Source organism: Sarcophilus harrisii, chromosome 1, assembly GCF_902635505.1.
Source record: "Sarcophilus harrisii chromosome 1, mSarHar1.11, whole genome shotgun sequence".
Lineage (NCBI taxonomy): Eukaryota > Metazoa > Chordata > Mammalia > Dasyuromorphia > Dasyuridae > Sarcophilus > Sarcophilus harrisii.
Genome location: NC_045426.1, coordinates 156,204,946 through 156,221,776, shown reverse-complemented (window position 1 = coordinate 156,221,776; position 16,831 = coordinate 156,204,946). Strand labels below are relative to the sequence as shown.

Genomic DNA, 16,831 nt, shown 5'->3' with positions numbered 1-16,831 from the left:
AAATCAGGAGAACTGACATTTACTAACCTATTCCATCACCTTCCCAGAATTCTCCTCATCTAAAACATTAATTTTTCATTCTTCACTTTCATAAGTTTAGACAATCAACAAAAATATAAATCAAACCCTGGTTACCAAAGTGAAACCTTACACTAAAAATTTAATAATTCATTTGGTTTGAGTTGATCCCTAGCACTCTCATTGTCTAAAGTTAAATGAAAAATATAAAGGCCTTTTTTCAATTCTCTGCAGTCTTTCATTCGATTAATCTACTTTTCTTTCATATTCTCTTCTCTCTAGGTTTTCATTATTACTCTCTCCTGTTTTGCCACATACCTGCCTAACTGCTCTCTCTCAGTCTCCTTTGTTGGTTCTTCATCCTAGGTAGGCCACAAACTGTGGGTATGTGCCAAAGCTTTGTTTTGGACCTTTTCTTCTCCCTCTACACTATTTCTAGTTCAGCTTGGTGACCTCATCAGATCCCATGGATTCAATGATTATGCTGATGACTCTCAGATCCCTTTGCCAATCTCTAACTTCTTTTAAGATACCCAACTGCTTAAATACTCAACTGCTCATTGGACAGTATTATAGATATTTTAAACCAAATGTGTCCAAAACTAGCCTCATGATCTTTCCATTGGAACCGTTCCCTCTTCCTAACTTCCTTTTTACTGTTGAGGAAACCAATATTCTTAATCAGTCAGGTCTGCAATTTTGGTTTTATCCTCCATGCCTTACCTATCATCATCCCAACCTATGACCAAGTTCTACCTTCAAAGCATCTCTCCAATGTCCTCTGATAAAGGCCATAAACCCTGGTATAGACCTTTCTTACTTCATACCTTGATTACAAGAGAATTCTGGCAATTCTCCTTAGCAAGTCTCTCCTCATTCCAGTCCATTCACTTGGCTGCCAAACTGATTTTCCAAAGCCCAAGTTCAACCTTGTTACTTCCCTTGTGCTCTAGTGGTTGTTTATGATCGCCAGGATCAAAAATAAAACTCGCTGATTTACTCTTAAAATTCTTCAAATTCTGTCCTCTTCCTCCCTTATAATTTTCCCCTTTCCCACCCATGTATTTTGCGGTCCAGAGATATGGGCCTTTTCAAATGACACCTGAGATTCTGATTCCAGGCATTTTCATTGGCGGTCTCCATGTTTCCTACTTTCTGCCTCCTGGCTACAAGTCTTAGTGGGGAACCTGTCCTTTTCTTCCTTAATATTGGTGCTTTCCCTGAACTGATTTCCATTTGCATAGTTTTGTTTTGTTTTTTGCTCCCTTACCTCCTATTAAAAATGTGAACTCCTTGGGGATTTGGGAGGGGAATAGGGAGAAGTTGTTCTTTGCACGTGGCAAATGATGGTATGCACATGGTGTTTAATAAATGCTGTTATTATTGCTTGTTGCTGAAGACTAGAAAGGGAGAAAAAAGCTAGATCGTAAAAAGCTTTAAAATCCAAACAGTGAAACTTTACATTTGATCCTAGAAACAAAAGATAGCCATTAAAGTTTATTGAAAAGGAGATGACATGATCTGACCTGCACTTTAGAAAAATTATTTTGGCAGCTGAGTGGAGGATAGATTGGAGAGAAGAGGGTATAATGGAGGCCAGTTAGGCAGGTACCAATTAGAAGGTTACTGAAATTGTCTAGATGAGAGGTGAAGTGGGCCAGATTTATAGAGATTACTGTGTAAATGGAGAGAAAGGTATGTAGAAGAAAGATCTAAAGGTAGAAATAACCAGATTTGAAAAAGGACTGGATATGTGAAAGATGAAGATAACCTTGAGGTTGTGAAGTCTAGGTGACTGATGGTGCCTTTTGACAGTAAAAGGAAAGTTAGAAAGAAGGGAAGGTTTTGAAGAAAAGAGCTGTTTGGACATGCTGAGTTTAAGATGCCTATATGATATCTAGTTTGTGATGTCCAAAAGGCAATCAGTGATGGTGTGGCTGTGACTGTATTCTGGAAGGCTCTGAGCACAATAAATCTTTAGCCAGTTCTCTGAGGCAGAAAAGATGCTGATATAGTTTCAGGGTTACCCTAACAAAGTTTAATGACACTCTTTTTTAAAGACTGGTGCCATAAGGAGGTGGATTTTGGATGTCATGGTTATTCATGAAGGCTATTTATTACACTCTGGAAGGATTGTATTCTATACCTCAGGGTAAATAACATCTATAACAAATGAAATGACAGATTAAAAAAAATTATGTTTACATGTATCCAGAGGTACTATCTCATCATCCCATTCTATAAATCTCAACTACTTCAACAAATTTCCCAGATCAGTGTGTTCTGACATTCCCATGGTATTTGTCTCTATCCTTTCTTTGGCATTTGCTACATACTACATTTTAATGCTATTTATTTATTTTAATATATAAATCCTGCATAAGAACGTGAGTATCTTTTGGAACAAGACCATGTTTAACTAGCTTAATAAGTATTGCTTTTAGACTTCACAGTGCCACAGAGCCTACAGAGTAGTTTTCATGAGGTTAGCTATCCTGAATCCTAGATTACAAATGGGTACTGGTGAATGCACATTGGTTAATCGTTAGGGGTAGAAATCAGTCCTAAAAGATACAGGTTATTAGTATTTATTAGAGCAGGGAAACAAGAATAGTAGAACAGTTGGCAAAATTCACAAGCTAAAAATCTCTATCTACTTTATCTGAAAATATAAGTCTTACCCAAAGTTCTGAGGCAAGGTCAGCATTTCTCCAAGCATCAAAGTTTCTGCACCATTTACAGTGGAAGGATCATCTTTCATGAGCTGATTAAAGAGATCTCCTGTAGCAATATAAAACACATTTATAACTCTGTTCTATGTAGAAATTTAATTCAAAGAAATATCTAAGACAAGATTATCTGATAGGAAATTTACAAATATCTTTTTTTCATACCTTTAAATGTTACTCATAAAAGACAAACCTGAATAATTTCTAGGAGAAACTATTTTCCATGTGAGACAACAGATAAATCATGAACATTTTAGGCTTCTATCTTATCTGTTAAATAGGGGTTAGCCCAGCTGATTTCTAAGAGATTCAGTTGTGTTATGCTGTTATTCAAACTAAAGTTTATGACACTCTTTTCTCCTGAAAATATAATGCAATCATATTCATATTTAAGATTCACACTGTTATGCTATCATTATCCTGAGCTCTATTTATGAGCATGATATTTATCAGTCCATTTTCTATTTTGGCATGAACACTCATATACAGCTACTGACTTTTAGAAAGTTAGCATTTAAAAAACAAATTTGGTTACAAATGTTTTCTGGATTAATTGTCCCAAAATATGTCAAAATATGACTGGGGCAAAGATCATTATAAGATTAGAGGAAATTAGATGATAATTTCCGTCTACATTCTATATTTACATCATTCTCATTTTTAATCTTCGATATCATGTTCTTTTTTTTTAAAGCACTGTACTTAAAAGAGGCTGGACATTTTTTATAAATGAAGGCATTTCTAATGAAGAATATCATATTTTTTTATGGCATAGGGTAGTAAATTCAGTAGTGCCCCCCAAAAGAAAAAGTTCCTAGTTTTAATTCCCAAAAAGTCTTTAAATTGGAATACTTAAGGAAAATAAAGTTTTAGTAATTATTACAAAATGTAAATAACATATAAAAATTCAAGTCAGTTTCACATCAGCAAGCACTAGAAACTATTGATGATGAGGAAGCAGCTGAGGTATTGCTGCAATTAATACATAACTTGAGTGTGTAATGTTTCAATGAGGATTCAAGGACAAAACCCACAAATACCAATTTCTTTAGATACAGACAGGATAAAGTGACATGCATAAATATCCTATGGCATACCTGGTAAGTCTCTTTCTTCACATGTTACTGGAATATTGGTGAATAAAGTAGGTTTAGTCAACCTCATCACTGTAAGTTTAGAGAGAAAAAAAGAAAAAGAAAGAAAAATTTACAATGTCATTAATTCCCTGGGTTAATATTTACAAGTAATATGACTGCCGTTTAACTTCAGATTTCATCCAGTTAAAACTTCTTAATGAATGAATAGCGAATTTTTGGGTAACAAGCCAAAAACACTTCAACAGGGTAATGTACTGCATCTATTATGATGAAATTGAATATATTTTATATACACATACAACAAATGTAAATTACTTAACTGGTTAAAAAATCAATTGCATAGGTTAAGGGGAGATATAGATAAGACAACAGTATGTGTGAAAAATATTTATGGGTGGGATGCAAAGTAGAGTGTGCCAAAACAATAAAAAAAGAATAGAATATAATCTTAGAAGCATCAAAACAAAGGACATGACAGTGATGTGTTCTACTGTACAGACCACATGTCTGATCCTGTGTTCAATTTTGGTTGACATCATTTTAGTAAGAGATTGACAAGAGTACTAAAGGAAAACAGCATGGCAAGATGCTAGAAAACCATGCTACTTGAGGATAGTTTGAAGGAAATAGAAGTATTTACCTTGAATGAAAGAAAACTTAGTGAAAAATATAAGTTATTTTCAAGAAATGGAACAACACATGGAATATGTGCTCTTCTTGGTCCCATAAGACAGAGGTAGGAACAATAGATTAAAGTTGCAGAGGCTGAGTGAAGCTCAGTTTAAGGAACACCTAAAGTGGAACGAATGGCCTCAGGGTTTCCAGTTATAGAGGTCTTCACATGGGAGCAAGATGAATGATTGTCAGGGATGTTTAAGAGACGCCTTTTCCGATCAGGTTAGACTAAATTATTTCTTAGCTCCCGAGTCAAGGATTTTGTCATTTGTGTCCATACCCTTATCATGGAACAATAATATGCCGAAGGCAGAATGTTATAGTGGAAAAAATGCTCAAATCAAGTCACTAAATCTCCTACAGTTGCAGTTTCCTCATTTGTAAAATGGGATTTATTCACTTTTGTAAACTAAAGTCCACAAATGCTAGCTATCATTCTTAAGTTAAAACTTGACTAAGATGTTTAATAAAAAGTAGTTCTCAGTCCTGTTCCCCCCAAATAAACTATGCTCCATTAGGCATCTATTCACATATTTTGTTATGCCTGAAGTAGTTTCTCTTAGCTTTTAATGAAGCTCTCTTTCAAATCCTAAATAATATATAGGAAAATCTGTCAATATCAAAGGAGAAAAAATATACTGTCTTTGGATAGTCAACTCAAATCTTAAAAAAAGATTGAAAAGCTTCAAAAAACATCTTTAGAAAAGCCAGAATATTAAAAATCCTAAATTTCTTTTTGTTCTAACATTAACTTATTGATCTAGTAACACTATAAGGAAAAATTCTTCAGTCACACTATAGATTATTAAAGGCAATAACTTTGTAATTATATGTCCTAATCTACAGTAGGATTTAATATAGACAAGATCCACAAGCACTGGGTTGGCACAATAACAATACTGCTTTTGCAAATAATATCCTCCCTAACTATTTACCTATATTTTAATATGAATTTGGTAAAAATCAATATCAAATGTATCTTTAAAAGATTTCCCTTGGAAATTATAGATGAATAGTCTTATATAAAGTACCAGTCACCTTTATTTACTGCCACAACCTAGCATCCTGAGTTATTGCTAACAATATGTATGTACTAACAGTAACAGGTTGAGATCTTGCAAAGCAAAAAGCATATGCAAATTACTTTCATTTGAGGTAAAGGGAGGGTGTTACTTAGTTCCTTACCTCTCTTCAAGTAATAAAAACAAGCTGTAGGGAGTGAAGTATATTTCTTAAACTTTATTTTTCTCTGTTTCCTTGTACAATATGGTTAATATGGAAATATTTTGCGTGACTTCACCTATATCATATTGCTTGCCTTACAATTGGGAAATATTTAATAAACTAAAAAATATTTTTTAAGATGCAGAAAAAAAATCTATTTTAGCTTCATATTGGCAATACAAAAACACTATTATATAAAAATTTACACCTATTAATTTGGCTGTAGGTTCAGACAGTAAAACTAGGGCAGTGAATGGGAACATAGTATTATGTTTAGGGCAAGCAGGTCTTAGAGGTCATCTAGATTAAGTCTCTGACTTCACAGATTAGGAAACCAACATCTAGAAAGGTTAAATACACCCAAGATTACACTGGTAATAAATAGCAGAGCCAAGATCTGAACTTCAGTTCCCTGACCACAAATTTCAGCATTCTTTCACCATGTTGCTTCCTATATTGTTTATAAATGTCATGTAAGGCAAAAATTTTGAATTTTCCCTTAAAACCTGATTATGCAGTTTCATGGAAAAAAAGATCATCAGTTTTAAAATAGAATTTCTCATATAAAAATGACAAAAACCAAAATCTATTTTCCTTTCTTCATGGGATTGTATCTAATTTAGTAGCTTAAAAGATCTCTCATCAGAAAAAATATCCTGTGAATTCTAGGATATTAAGAACATATTTATTATTAGGAGCTTTTGCTCTTAGTGTGCCATAGTGTGTAATGACAGGTATAAATGGTTAAATTTTGATTAATCAGAATATCTCATTCTTAATTATTTCTCTTAATTGGAGTTTTATTTCAATGAGTTGAATCTATATCTCAAAATCTCTCAATTTCCCACAGTACTTAATACAGTGATTTGCAGAGTAGAAACTTGACAGGGTTGTTGTCAAATAAAATTAGTCAAAAATAATTCAAGGACAATGAAAAATAAGTTAATATTGAGCCCATACATTAAAAATAGTCTTATTTTAGTCCCTTTAGCAGAGATGGCCACGTTGCTGTATTGTCAAATGTGTGAATGGGAATAAAACATAAGATGCCTATAAGAAGGTGACAAGGGGGAATGTTATGAAGAGTTTTAAAAAACAGTACTTTATATTTAATCTTTGAGGCAACACAAAATTCCTGGGACTTTCTGAGCTGAGGACTGACCAGTAAGGCAAACTTTAGAAAAATGACGCTGTTAGCCAATGCAGGGCAACCTGTCAGGCCACTTCAGAGGTCCAAGTGAGAGATGATTAGGGTTTGCACTAAATAGTGTTTGCATGAATGGTGGGATGGAGTCATATAGGAAAGATGTTATGACGAAAGAAAACATCCAGCTTTGGCAATGGACTAGATACGTATGTTAAGTGAAAAGAGAGAAGTTGAAGATAACAATGAGGTTTCAAACCAGGTGATTAGGAAGATAGAGGTACCTTCTAGAGCAATAGGAAAATTCAGAAGAGGGAAGGACTTTGAACCCATATTTTCCCATATTCAAGTCTAGCTCTTTACCCATTATTCCATGCTGCCTGGGATATATCTCTAAGTCTAATCACTTGAAAAGCAATAAGCCATAATGAAGAATATTTTCTCTCTAAAGTTTTGACATCCAGGGGATCTGGAATGATATATTCAGTCCTGGGAGGACTTTAAAACATAAATAAAGAGAAAATGACTTAGAATCCTGTTTATCTGTCAGAAGGGGTTATTTATAGAGTTCAGAATTCTTGACTTTACACATCAAAAATTGTACTCTTATCTAGGCACATGATGAAATTATTCCCCACACGATGTATTAAAATTCACAAAGCAAAATAGAGAACCACAATTTGAAAGAAAATACTTCCCATTAAAGTTAAAAATAAATTCCAAAATTTATTTATCGCCTATATTTCAGTGCACTCCTCACAGAGAATACAAATTTAATTCTCTGTAAAAAGAATTCATTTCTATTACATACTAAAAATCACTCCGTATTTATGTACAAATAAATTCATTTTTCCTTTAAGACCTAATCTTCCTTTAAGCAGATTACATACATATTCACAGTGCACAATGTCACAGAATACCCATATCTGGCTCACATGTCTCTGTATTGTAGCATTACAAAATGGAAGTTCATTATGCCTGATAAGTCGATTTAGTTTTATCCAAATATCTTCCAAAGTTTGGTTGTTAAAAACAGATTGTTCTATTGTCCATCTTGCTCTATATAATGAATGTAGCTTTAATTTTTCTAAATTCTGTTGTAATTCTTTAGATAAAGGCAAAACCTTTTTTGTAAAATTCCTGGAAACTGAAACACTCCAAGACCTTTTCAAATGCCGTTTTGTTTTTTTAGTTTGTTCATCTGGATTTCCACAACTAATCTGTTCATCCAGTATTTGTGCCCGGGTTAAACACTTCATCTTTTCCAAATTTGGTTGAAACTCCGGAAGGCCCACTGTACAATCATAATTCTGAGCTTTCCTGTGATGTTCTGAAATGGTAAAGTGCTGGTCCACTTCATTAGCTGCCTCACCAGAAATAATCGGTGGTAGTCTTTTAGGTTTGAGGGGAAGTTTTATTACATCATTTGGAAACCAAGGTATAAACCTCAATAACGGTCGAGTAGGAAATTCATTAATAGCTTCTTCTGCAACTTTGTACAATCGTGTAGGGTCACTTTCACATGGCCGGTAGTATAATACTACCTCTGTACTCATTTTGTACAAGTCCAGATACTAATAATGGGGACACAATAATTCTTGATCAAGATCCTCAGTGCTAGAACTTATTAGACTTTCTTGTCCTTCTTTCCACATTCTGCACTGATGAGAAGGAAGAAACAGGACCTAAAGCAAAAGTATTACAAAGAATAAGATACACTGGGTATCTCAAAATAGGTCATACATAAATAGGTAGGATAAAAATGAACTTGTAATACTTTATATTAGCTAGAGCAGCTACTGGTAATTATAAACTTTAAAAAATTAAGAAAGCTTTTTAAAAATGACTTGTAAATTTTTAAACAAAATCTTCATTTTAGAAATTTAGTTTGATGTTTATCTGGAACAAAAGCAAATACATTTTAAAAAAGCAAAAAATTTAAATAGGACTGTTACATCCAAATGACTTATACCATTACAGTGGATAACTCTGAAATAACAGTAAGGATTGCTGGGATTTTAATCATAGCTTTCCTCTGGATTAGCTGTGTAGCCTTGAACAAATTATTCAATCTCTATCTCAAAAATGAATTATGAAGTCTTAAAGTTATGATGAGATGAGGTTCTAATTGCATACGTTTTTATTATTAAATATTAATCATTTAGAAGAATAAAGCAAAATATTCTTATGCAATAGTTTTAAAATTATAATTTAAATAAAAAACATATTTTTGATACCTAAATACTAGTGTCATGTGAACTAAAGAAAAAGTTGATTTACAAATTTGTAAAGGTTAAAAGATTCCTATCAAAATGTAGAAAAATAGAGATTAACTTTTATTTACAAGGACTTTTTTTATACTTTAAAAGTGGATTTAAAGAAAAGTAGTTGTTTAGTTGTGACTGACTATGGACTATACAGTCCATGAGGTGTCCTGGGCAAAGAAAGATTTGTCATTTCCTTCTCCCATGTTTAAGATAAACGGAGGTCAAGTGACTTGTCCAGAAGAGTTTACACAGCTACTAAGTGTCCAAGGCCAGATTTTTGAATTCAGGTCTTCCTGATTCTAGGCACAATGACTGCTCTATTAACCTAGCTACCTCTAAACAAATAGTTTTTCGGTAATTTTTGTCAAATATATTTGTGCCATTCGCAGTAACCAACATTAAATATAGATATGATTGGATATTGCATTTTAACCAGGTTAAAATCCATTAATGGTTTAATTACCATTCATAGTTAGTTGATCATTGCACACAAAATGATTTTTCTTTCTTTCTTTTTTTTTGGGGGGGGAGAGGGGCTGAAGCAATTGGGGTTAAGTGACTTGCCCAGAGTCACACAGCTAGGACGTGTTAAGTGTCTGAGGCCAAATTTGAACTTGGGTCTTCCTGACTTCCGGGCTGGTGCTCTATCCACAATTACATAACTTTCACTAGGTAACTTGGTTTAGTCTAATTATTCTAACCGAGGGATTTAACATGTTTTGTGTCAATATCTATATTAGCAAGTTGATGAAACCTGTAGATCCCTTCTCAAAATAATATTTAAAAAAAAAATAAAATGTGTAGGATCACAAAGGAAACCAATTACACTGAAATATAGTGTGAAAATATCCTGACTAGAATAGGGACTCTCTCTTTTTAGTCATGAAGTACCCAGTGCTGCAAGTCAAATCCGTAAATAGTTCCTACAGCTTACAATGTAGGCCATTCTGATTGGTAGAACCACGGTACATTCAGATTCACAGAGAGGTATTTGGGGACTACATCTCACACAGGACAAATTCTTAAAGCAGGTAACAAAGGTCTGTATCAGAATGTTTCAGGCTTCATTTAAAATCAACTACAAACCTGATCAGAAGAATCAATCATTGAATTTTCATTAACAAAATGATTATTCTTTGGATCTATGTCAGTTCAATTTTTGACGGCCCATGAATTTGTATCCCCCAAACTTTCAAATATCTATGACTGTGAAATGCAGAACATTTTATATTTGAATATGGGATAAAATATTCAGAAATTAAGATTATATTTTTTCCCTGACCATGTCCACAGAGACAAAAACTTAAGTAACACTGTATATACTCCTAAAAGCTGCCACTTTTGATTTCTGGTATTTGATTTGTTCTGGTCTGGACAGATAAAGAAAGGAAAAATGGAGAGGGGAAGAAAAAGTATGTCTATACATGTCAATATTTTAATTTTTTTTTCATCAAAGCTTTTTATTTACAAAGCATATGCCTGGGTAATTTTTCCAACATTGACTCTTGCATAACCTTTTGTTGCAAATTTTTCCCTCCTTCCCCCACCCACTCCCCTAGCTGGCAAGTTGTCCAATACATGTTAAATATATTTTAGATCCAATATATGTGTATATATATATATATATATATATATATTTATAAAATTATCTCATGTCAATATTTTATCAGGCTATAATATGTATATGCTTTATTGCACTATAACATTATCTTACAAAATGCAAATAAGAAAATGTCAATATTTAATTTTGTTTTCTAAAGAAAATTCACCAATCTGTAAATTGTAATGCATTTTTCCATATACATTTTTTACCCAAGCTACTCAGGGGGGGTCTCAAAATTGACTACTGTTTGTCAAAATTTGTCTGAGTCTTTGAGGCAGAAACGAATGGGAATTGGGACAGAGCACAGAATGGATCTCTTCTATCTAAAGATTTAGCCACATGTATGATAAAAAGCCAATAAATAAAATAATTAATTATAATCCCATAAAGGCTGATAAGGGAATAAATTCTGAAAAAATATTACCTACTTAAATTCTGTCAGCTTTAAAAATTAGGTCTATCAATAGACAAGGTTGGACTAGATGGCTTCTAAGGTCCTTTCAAATTCTGTACAATTATGAATGGTTACAGCCAGGGACGGTTGCAAAAGAATAACAGGCTAGCTGGCAATATTTGTCTATTAATTCTTCATAGTGTAATTTTGATTAGTCTACCAAAACTATCTAAAAAATGGCACCAAGAAGGAAGTATGACTACAATACAAAATGTAAGTGCTCTACTGAAAATAAATTATCACAAACTAAACATCAGTTTGTATACAGTAAAAAGGGAGATCAATGAAACAGATCAATAGGAGTCCGCCCAATTAAAAAATATATTTTTTGGCCTTCCAAAAAGAAAAGCAATTCTCAAAGAGTAATATTTTTTAGTTTAGATCTCCACCCAACTCCCTGTATCAATTATCTGCAAAACTCAAAATTTACTAGTTGCATTCTTAACAAAATTAGCTTATAATTAACCTTTGTATTTTGAGAAGGTATTTGTGTAGGATACTTAAAATTTATCCCCTTTAGATCGCATTTAGCAAATGATGTATTATAACCTAATAAATTTAACGAGTTAGTGAGACAAATTTGGGATTTATTCCGTAACTTTGTGCATTTTTGCCCTTAGGAGTAGGGACTTTGAGGTAACACCAAGTGGCTATTAAAGTTATTATTATTAAATATTAAATTATTTTATTATTTATTATTAAAATATTATTAAATATTAAAGCTATTAAAGTTATTACTGAGGAATACTGGAAGCTTTCCCCAAAGCGGCCCAATGAATTAAGGAAGAAGGGGACAGTTGTCTCCCAACCACCAAAAACTTCCTATACTTTGACTCAGGAAGGACAATGGTGTCTCTGGGATGGCTATGGCCTGCATGGGTGGCGGGACTCTGACGGAGCAGGGGAGTCGAGCTCCAGGTCATTCTAGGAGCCAGAGGGAGCCAGCCCCGCTCGCCACGATGGCGGCAAAAGGGATGCAGAGGATGGAAGTAAAAGGGTGAGGAAGAAAGCGTCATGTCTAAGACAAGCCTCTGCAACTTTTTTTTTTTTTTTTTTTTTTTTTTACCTTTTAGCGCCAGTAAATGTTCCTGTTTTGGTGGGTTCACCTCCATCTCCACCGGAACCTTAGAGCTACCGACAACGGAGGCTGGCGAGGCTCATCAAACAATGCCCCGCCCCCTCCAGCCCGGAAGAAAACAGGAAGACGCGCGGGAAGAAGAATCACGCGTCAATCTCGTAATCTGAGGCCGGCGATTCCTAACGTCACTCCCACCTTCCCTCCCAATCTCCGCCCGGGAGGAGTTCCTCCGCGAGTTGGTTCCATCGAAGTCGGCTCTCATTCTCTAATCGAACGTACGCGAAGATAATCTGATTTGTCCTTCTACCCTGAGAAGCAGCTCACAAAATCCAATTGCTTCTTCTAGCCACACTTTCCTTCTTACCCATCACTTAACCATATAATTTTGCAAAGGGTCGTTTCTAGACACTGGTTGTTAGCGGCCTTATCTCTAAGCAGGCCAGGGTGCCAGAGCGTTAAAGAAGCAAGTAGCATGCCGGGATTTGTAGTCTATCCCGATGCCGTGTTGCATTCTGGGACTTAAGTAAAATTGGTCGGAATGGGAAACGCCACCACAGCCTCAGGCAGGACGCCCCTCAGGGTCCTACCTAGCTCAAGTGCTTTAGCGTCAAATGTGCGCACGCGCAAAGCCACGCCGACATAACGCCCCTGTGTGTCGTTCCCAGGCCACAGCGGGCAGGGCGGAGCTGCGCCTCGCCGCTCTCACTGTCCTTGCCTCTCGGGGCGCCTCTTTGCGCCTGTGCAGCCCGATGCGTAAGTGGAGGCGGATCTTTTCCCGCCCCTCCGTTGGCTGCGGCAGCGGCGCTGCTGCGATGGCGGCCCTGCTTGTAAACAAGCCCGGTGCCGGCATCGAGAGCGGGAAGCACGGAACTCGGGGCCCAACCGTCGTTAAGGTGAGGCACCGTCAGTCCCCGTCTTCCCCTCCCCCCCCACTATAGTTATCTTTCTGCTCCCCTCCCCTTCGACGGTGGAGGACCACTCTGGGGTCTCCCAGGGCCCGGGGGTTGCTGCGACGCCGATGAGTTGCTCTTAGCACCCTTTCTCGCAGCCTCGGCTGCCTTGGGACTCTGGGAGAGCCCTGCACTCGCTTTCCCTGGCCTGGCTCATCCCCCCTCCCCCACTCACTCCACTCCGTCTCTGCATCCTTGGGCTGCACTGGACAATGGATAGCTTCCTCTCCCCCCTCTCTTGATCTCCCACTTTCCCTTCCAGTCCCTGCATCCTTGGGTTGCCCTGGACTGTGACTAGCTCTCCCCTCTTCCCTCCGTTATTTCGTAATTGTCTGACGCTTTATTTCGGAAGAAGCACTAGGTGAAGGTTTTTCTCGTGGGCCACTGCCCTCCTTATAGATATGGCATCTTGGGGAGCCTTAAAGCTGCAAGAAAGCTTGGACATAATCTAGGCCAACCGTTTTCCGTGTCATGGGCTCCTTTGCTAGTCTGGAGGAGCCAATGGAGTCTTCTCAGAGGAATGTTTTTGGTTTGTTTGTTTTTTTTCAAGTGCACAAAACAAAACATAAGATTTCATAGGAAACCAGCCATATTGAAAATTATCGCAAAATTATTTTTTAAAGTACCTTAGGTTAAGAAGAAGATTCAATTGAAAAAAAATTTTTTAACAGATGAGGAAACTGAGGCTTGAACAGGTGATGGAAATGAGTTGCTTAAGAGAATATAGGTATTAGGACTATCTTTGGAATCTACATCTTTTGACTACAAAATTAATATTGTTTCCATGATTCCGGGCATTATTGGTTAAATATTTAGAAAACTCAAAGAGAGTATATATCTCAGTAATGTTTTAGTCTTTATGGGCTGTTCTAATGGCTTCATGCACCTCCCACAGCCTGTTCATTATATTAGATGGACTAGTTATCAACGCATGAGAAAAATGTGAACTGAAGTGCTTGGAACTCATTTCTCACATTTTTATTGTCTGTTCCAGTGCTGATAATTTGTTAACAGATTGCATTCTCATTATTCACAATAATTCCAGAAGTAGTTTTAAGTTATGTAAGCTTAAAAGGGATCTAAAAGCTTAAAACTGCATTAAGATTTTGTATTTAATTGGCCGTTGTGCATTATAGAAAAGGATTGTAGATTGTAGAAAACGATTGTAGATGATAAACTCCACAATTCTCTATCCTAAGGAGGGTGATTGTGAAGTTACATAGCATTCAGGTGCTTCAAAGAGGGCATAAAACTCATTTAATTCACTTGGGAAGTGCTGCATTTTGAAATCTTTTTGTGAAGCCTGTCTTTTGGAGTAGGATATCAGCAGATTATATAGCTATATAGTTATCTTTAATATCTTTTTTCCCCCTGAGGCAATTGGTGTTAAGTGACTTGTCCAGGGTTACACAACTAGGAAGTGTTGTGTCTTGAGATCAAATTTGAACTCAGGTCCTCCTTATTTCAAGGCTGGTGCTTTATCCACTGTGCCACTTAGCTCCCTGTCTTAAATATCTTGAACTAGTATACTATCTAAAAACTAGTGCAGAATTCAGCAAGTAACTAGTGAGTGTTAATGGGTTGTTTAGCTACCATAATTTTTAGTTCATTTTAATTTTAAAAATTTGGATGATGTCACCGTCATTGCAGGAATACTGTGGAGCCTAAATATGTTTACTGAAGCATACAGTGCAAATGTGGTAAAACACTTGTTTGCTATAGACTTTGTCCATGGGGATGAAGTTAGTTACCTGAAAGCTCTCTACTGATAGGATGCTCCTTTTTGAGTGAAATCTGTAACATGTACCTAGAGGATAGTGTTTTAGTTAGGTCCTGTTATAATATCAAGTAATTCATTGGTACTATCACTCATTTCAGTGTTAATATCTTTAGAGATTAAAAAAACACCCTAGAAATCTATATTTGGAATGAATCATTTAGGCTTTTAATTATAATAGGTAGTATGATGCTTTTGTGTGATCTTAAAAAATGAAGTAATCATTATCTAGCTCTGGAGCAGATTTGATTTTGAATCCTGACTCGTCTAAAGCATAGGTCTGCCTCACTCAGTTTTCTTCATCTGCAAAATGAGAATACTACTTGCTTTTCTTAACTTTATAAGGTTATGTGGATCAAATAAGATAATGGGCTCTTTGGCCTTTTTTCAAGAGGGTTTCAAGATGTCAATATATTTCCTAAAACCTGTTACCCAGAATATAATATTCTACATTTGGTACTCTTACATGGAATATTAGCTTGACCTGGGGCTATTTGGACTAAGAGGACTTGGATTCAAATACTGTTACTTTAAGTATATAAATCTTATCTGGCCTCAATTTCCTCGTTTAGAAAATGTAGGGATTACAGTAGATGGCCCACAAGTTTCCTTTTGAATTCTAAATCTTGAATTCTTTGAACACAAAATATTTTATAATTTAGTATGTCAAATAAATGTAAGGACTGTTATTCATATACCCCCCCCCCCCCCCCCCCCCAGAAAAACAAAGGTATAAAAAATCTAAATGTTAAAAAGATTGAGATCATCAGCTCAGTTTAACAGCTTTGTTCAAAGTCTGTTGTTACATGTTAAGGCTCCATGCTAGGTTTTAGAGAACTACAAAGATGAACAAAACCTGGTTGTTAAGTAATGTATAATTAGGAGATTACTTAAGTATGTATGCTTCATGTTACAAAAAGATTTATTGCAGTTTTCTTTTTTGACTCAATTCGCCTGCAGGGTTTTTCTGTTTTGTCTTGATTTTTCTTATATTCTTGGAGATTTAAACCTATGACCTCTTATTTGTAAATGATATGATATATTTCCTGTCTAGGGATTTAGGTTCACATATGCCCCTGTTAGTCACTCATTCACAGCAGGCTTTTGTTAAACTGAGCCAGGCATTCTGCAAAGAAAAGCAAAAATCAATTGCCCTCAAGTTGTCTGATTGTTTAGGACACAGAATTCAAACAGCTGTGTACATAAGGAATGTGAGAGGGAAGACTTCAGCAAAATCATCTATATAGGGGACCTGAAAGATGGGTATTGAGTTGTGTTAAGGAAGTTAGGTGAGGAGGGAAGCCTTTCCAGGCTGGGGGACAGCCGGTGAAAGGGGGAGTGAGCCAGGAGATGGAATATCTTGTATGAGGAACAAGAAGGCCAGTGTTGCTGAATAGTACTGTACTTAGAGGGGAATTAAATGTAATAAGACCAGAAAGGTTAGACAAGGGACAGATTATGAAGGTTTTAAATGCTAAATACAAAATGGCATGATCTTTTGATTGATTGATTTATTGAGATGACATTATTTTAAAGGAATGCATCAGTGCCATCTTTCATCTTTGTGCTTTCCACAAAGAACTAACTCTGTTCAGAGAAAAAACATGGATGTGTTACATGGAATTTATAAAGCCAATTCTCTGAATTTTCTTTTAAAGTATACCTGAAAAGAAATCTTGCTATTTTACTGACTTAAGCTACTAAATCTTTAATTCCTTGAAGTATTTATTGAATTATCTTATAGGATTTGATTTTCCATGTTATATGACATAGCAAAGATTCTTTTTTATAGATAAAAATATTAACAATTCGTGA

The 16,831-nt window shown here is 35.6% G+C and overlaps 3 protein-coding genes across 6 annotated transcripts in view; 1 reads left to right on the top strand and 2 right to left on the bottom strand.

Moving 5' to 3' along the window:
* Positions 1–12,359, bottom strand: part of TRAPPC13 (trafficking protein particle complex 13) — a 37,618-nt gene extending 25,259 nt beyond the window's left edge. For all 4 annotated transcript variants that reach the window (XM_003759402.4, XM_012541065.3, XM_003759401.4 and 1 more), the window contains exons 1-3: positions 12,278–12,359; positions 3,845–3,913; positions 2,700–2,799 (exon numbers count right to left, since the gene is read on the bottom strand). In XM_003759402.4, the coding sequence (XP_003759450.2) occupies positions 2,700–2,799; positions 3,845–3,913; positions 12,278–12,323 (215 nt within the window). In that variant the 5' untranslated portion in view covers positions 12,324–12,359. The remainder of the gene's footprint in view (positions 1–2,699; positions 2,800–3,844; positions 3,914–12,277) is intronic.
* SHLD3 (shieldin complex subunit 3) lies at positions 7,600–12,386 on the bottom strand. The gene is made up of 2 exons (XM_031965683.1): positions 12,278–12,386; positions 7,600–8,572 (listed from the first exon to the last, which is right to left on the bottom strand). The coding sequence occupies exon 2, from the start codon at positions 8,441–8,443 to the stop codon at positions 7,691–7,693; it is 753 nt and encodes a 250-aa protein (XP_031821543.1). The 5' UTR covers positions 8,444–8,572; positions 12,278–12,386; the 3' UTR covers positions 7,600–7,690.
* Positions 12,387–12,804: 418 nt separating this feature from the next.
* TRIM23 (tripartite motif containing 23) overlaps positions 12,805–16,831 on the top strand; it is a 38,810-nt gene continuing 34,783 nt past the window's right edge. Inside the window, exon 1 of the mRNA XM_031965595.1 lies at positions 12,805–13,182. Within this exon, the coding sequence (XP_031821455.1) occupies positions 12,901–13,182 (282 nt within the window). The 5' untranslated portion in view covers positions 12,805–12,900. The remainder of the gene's footprint in view (positions 13,183–16,831) is intronic.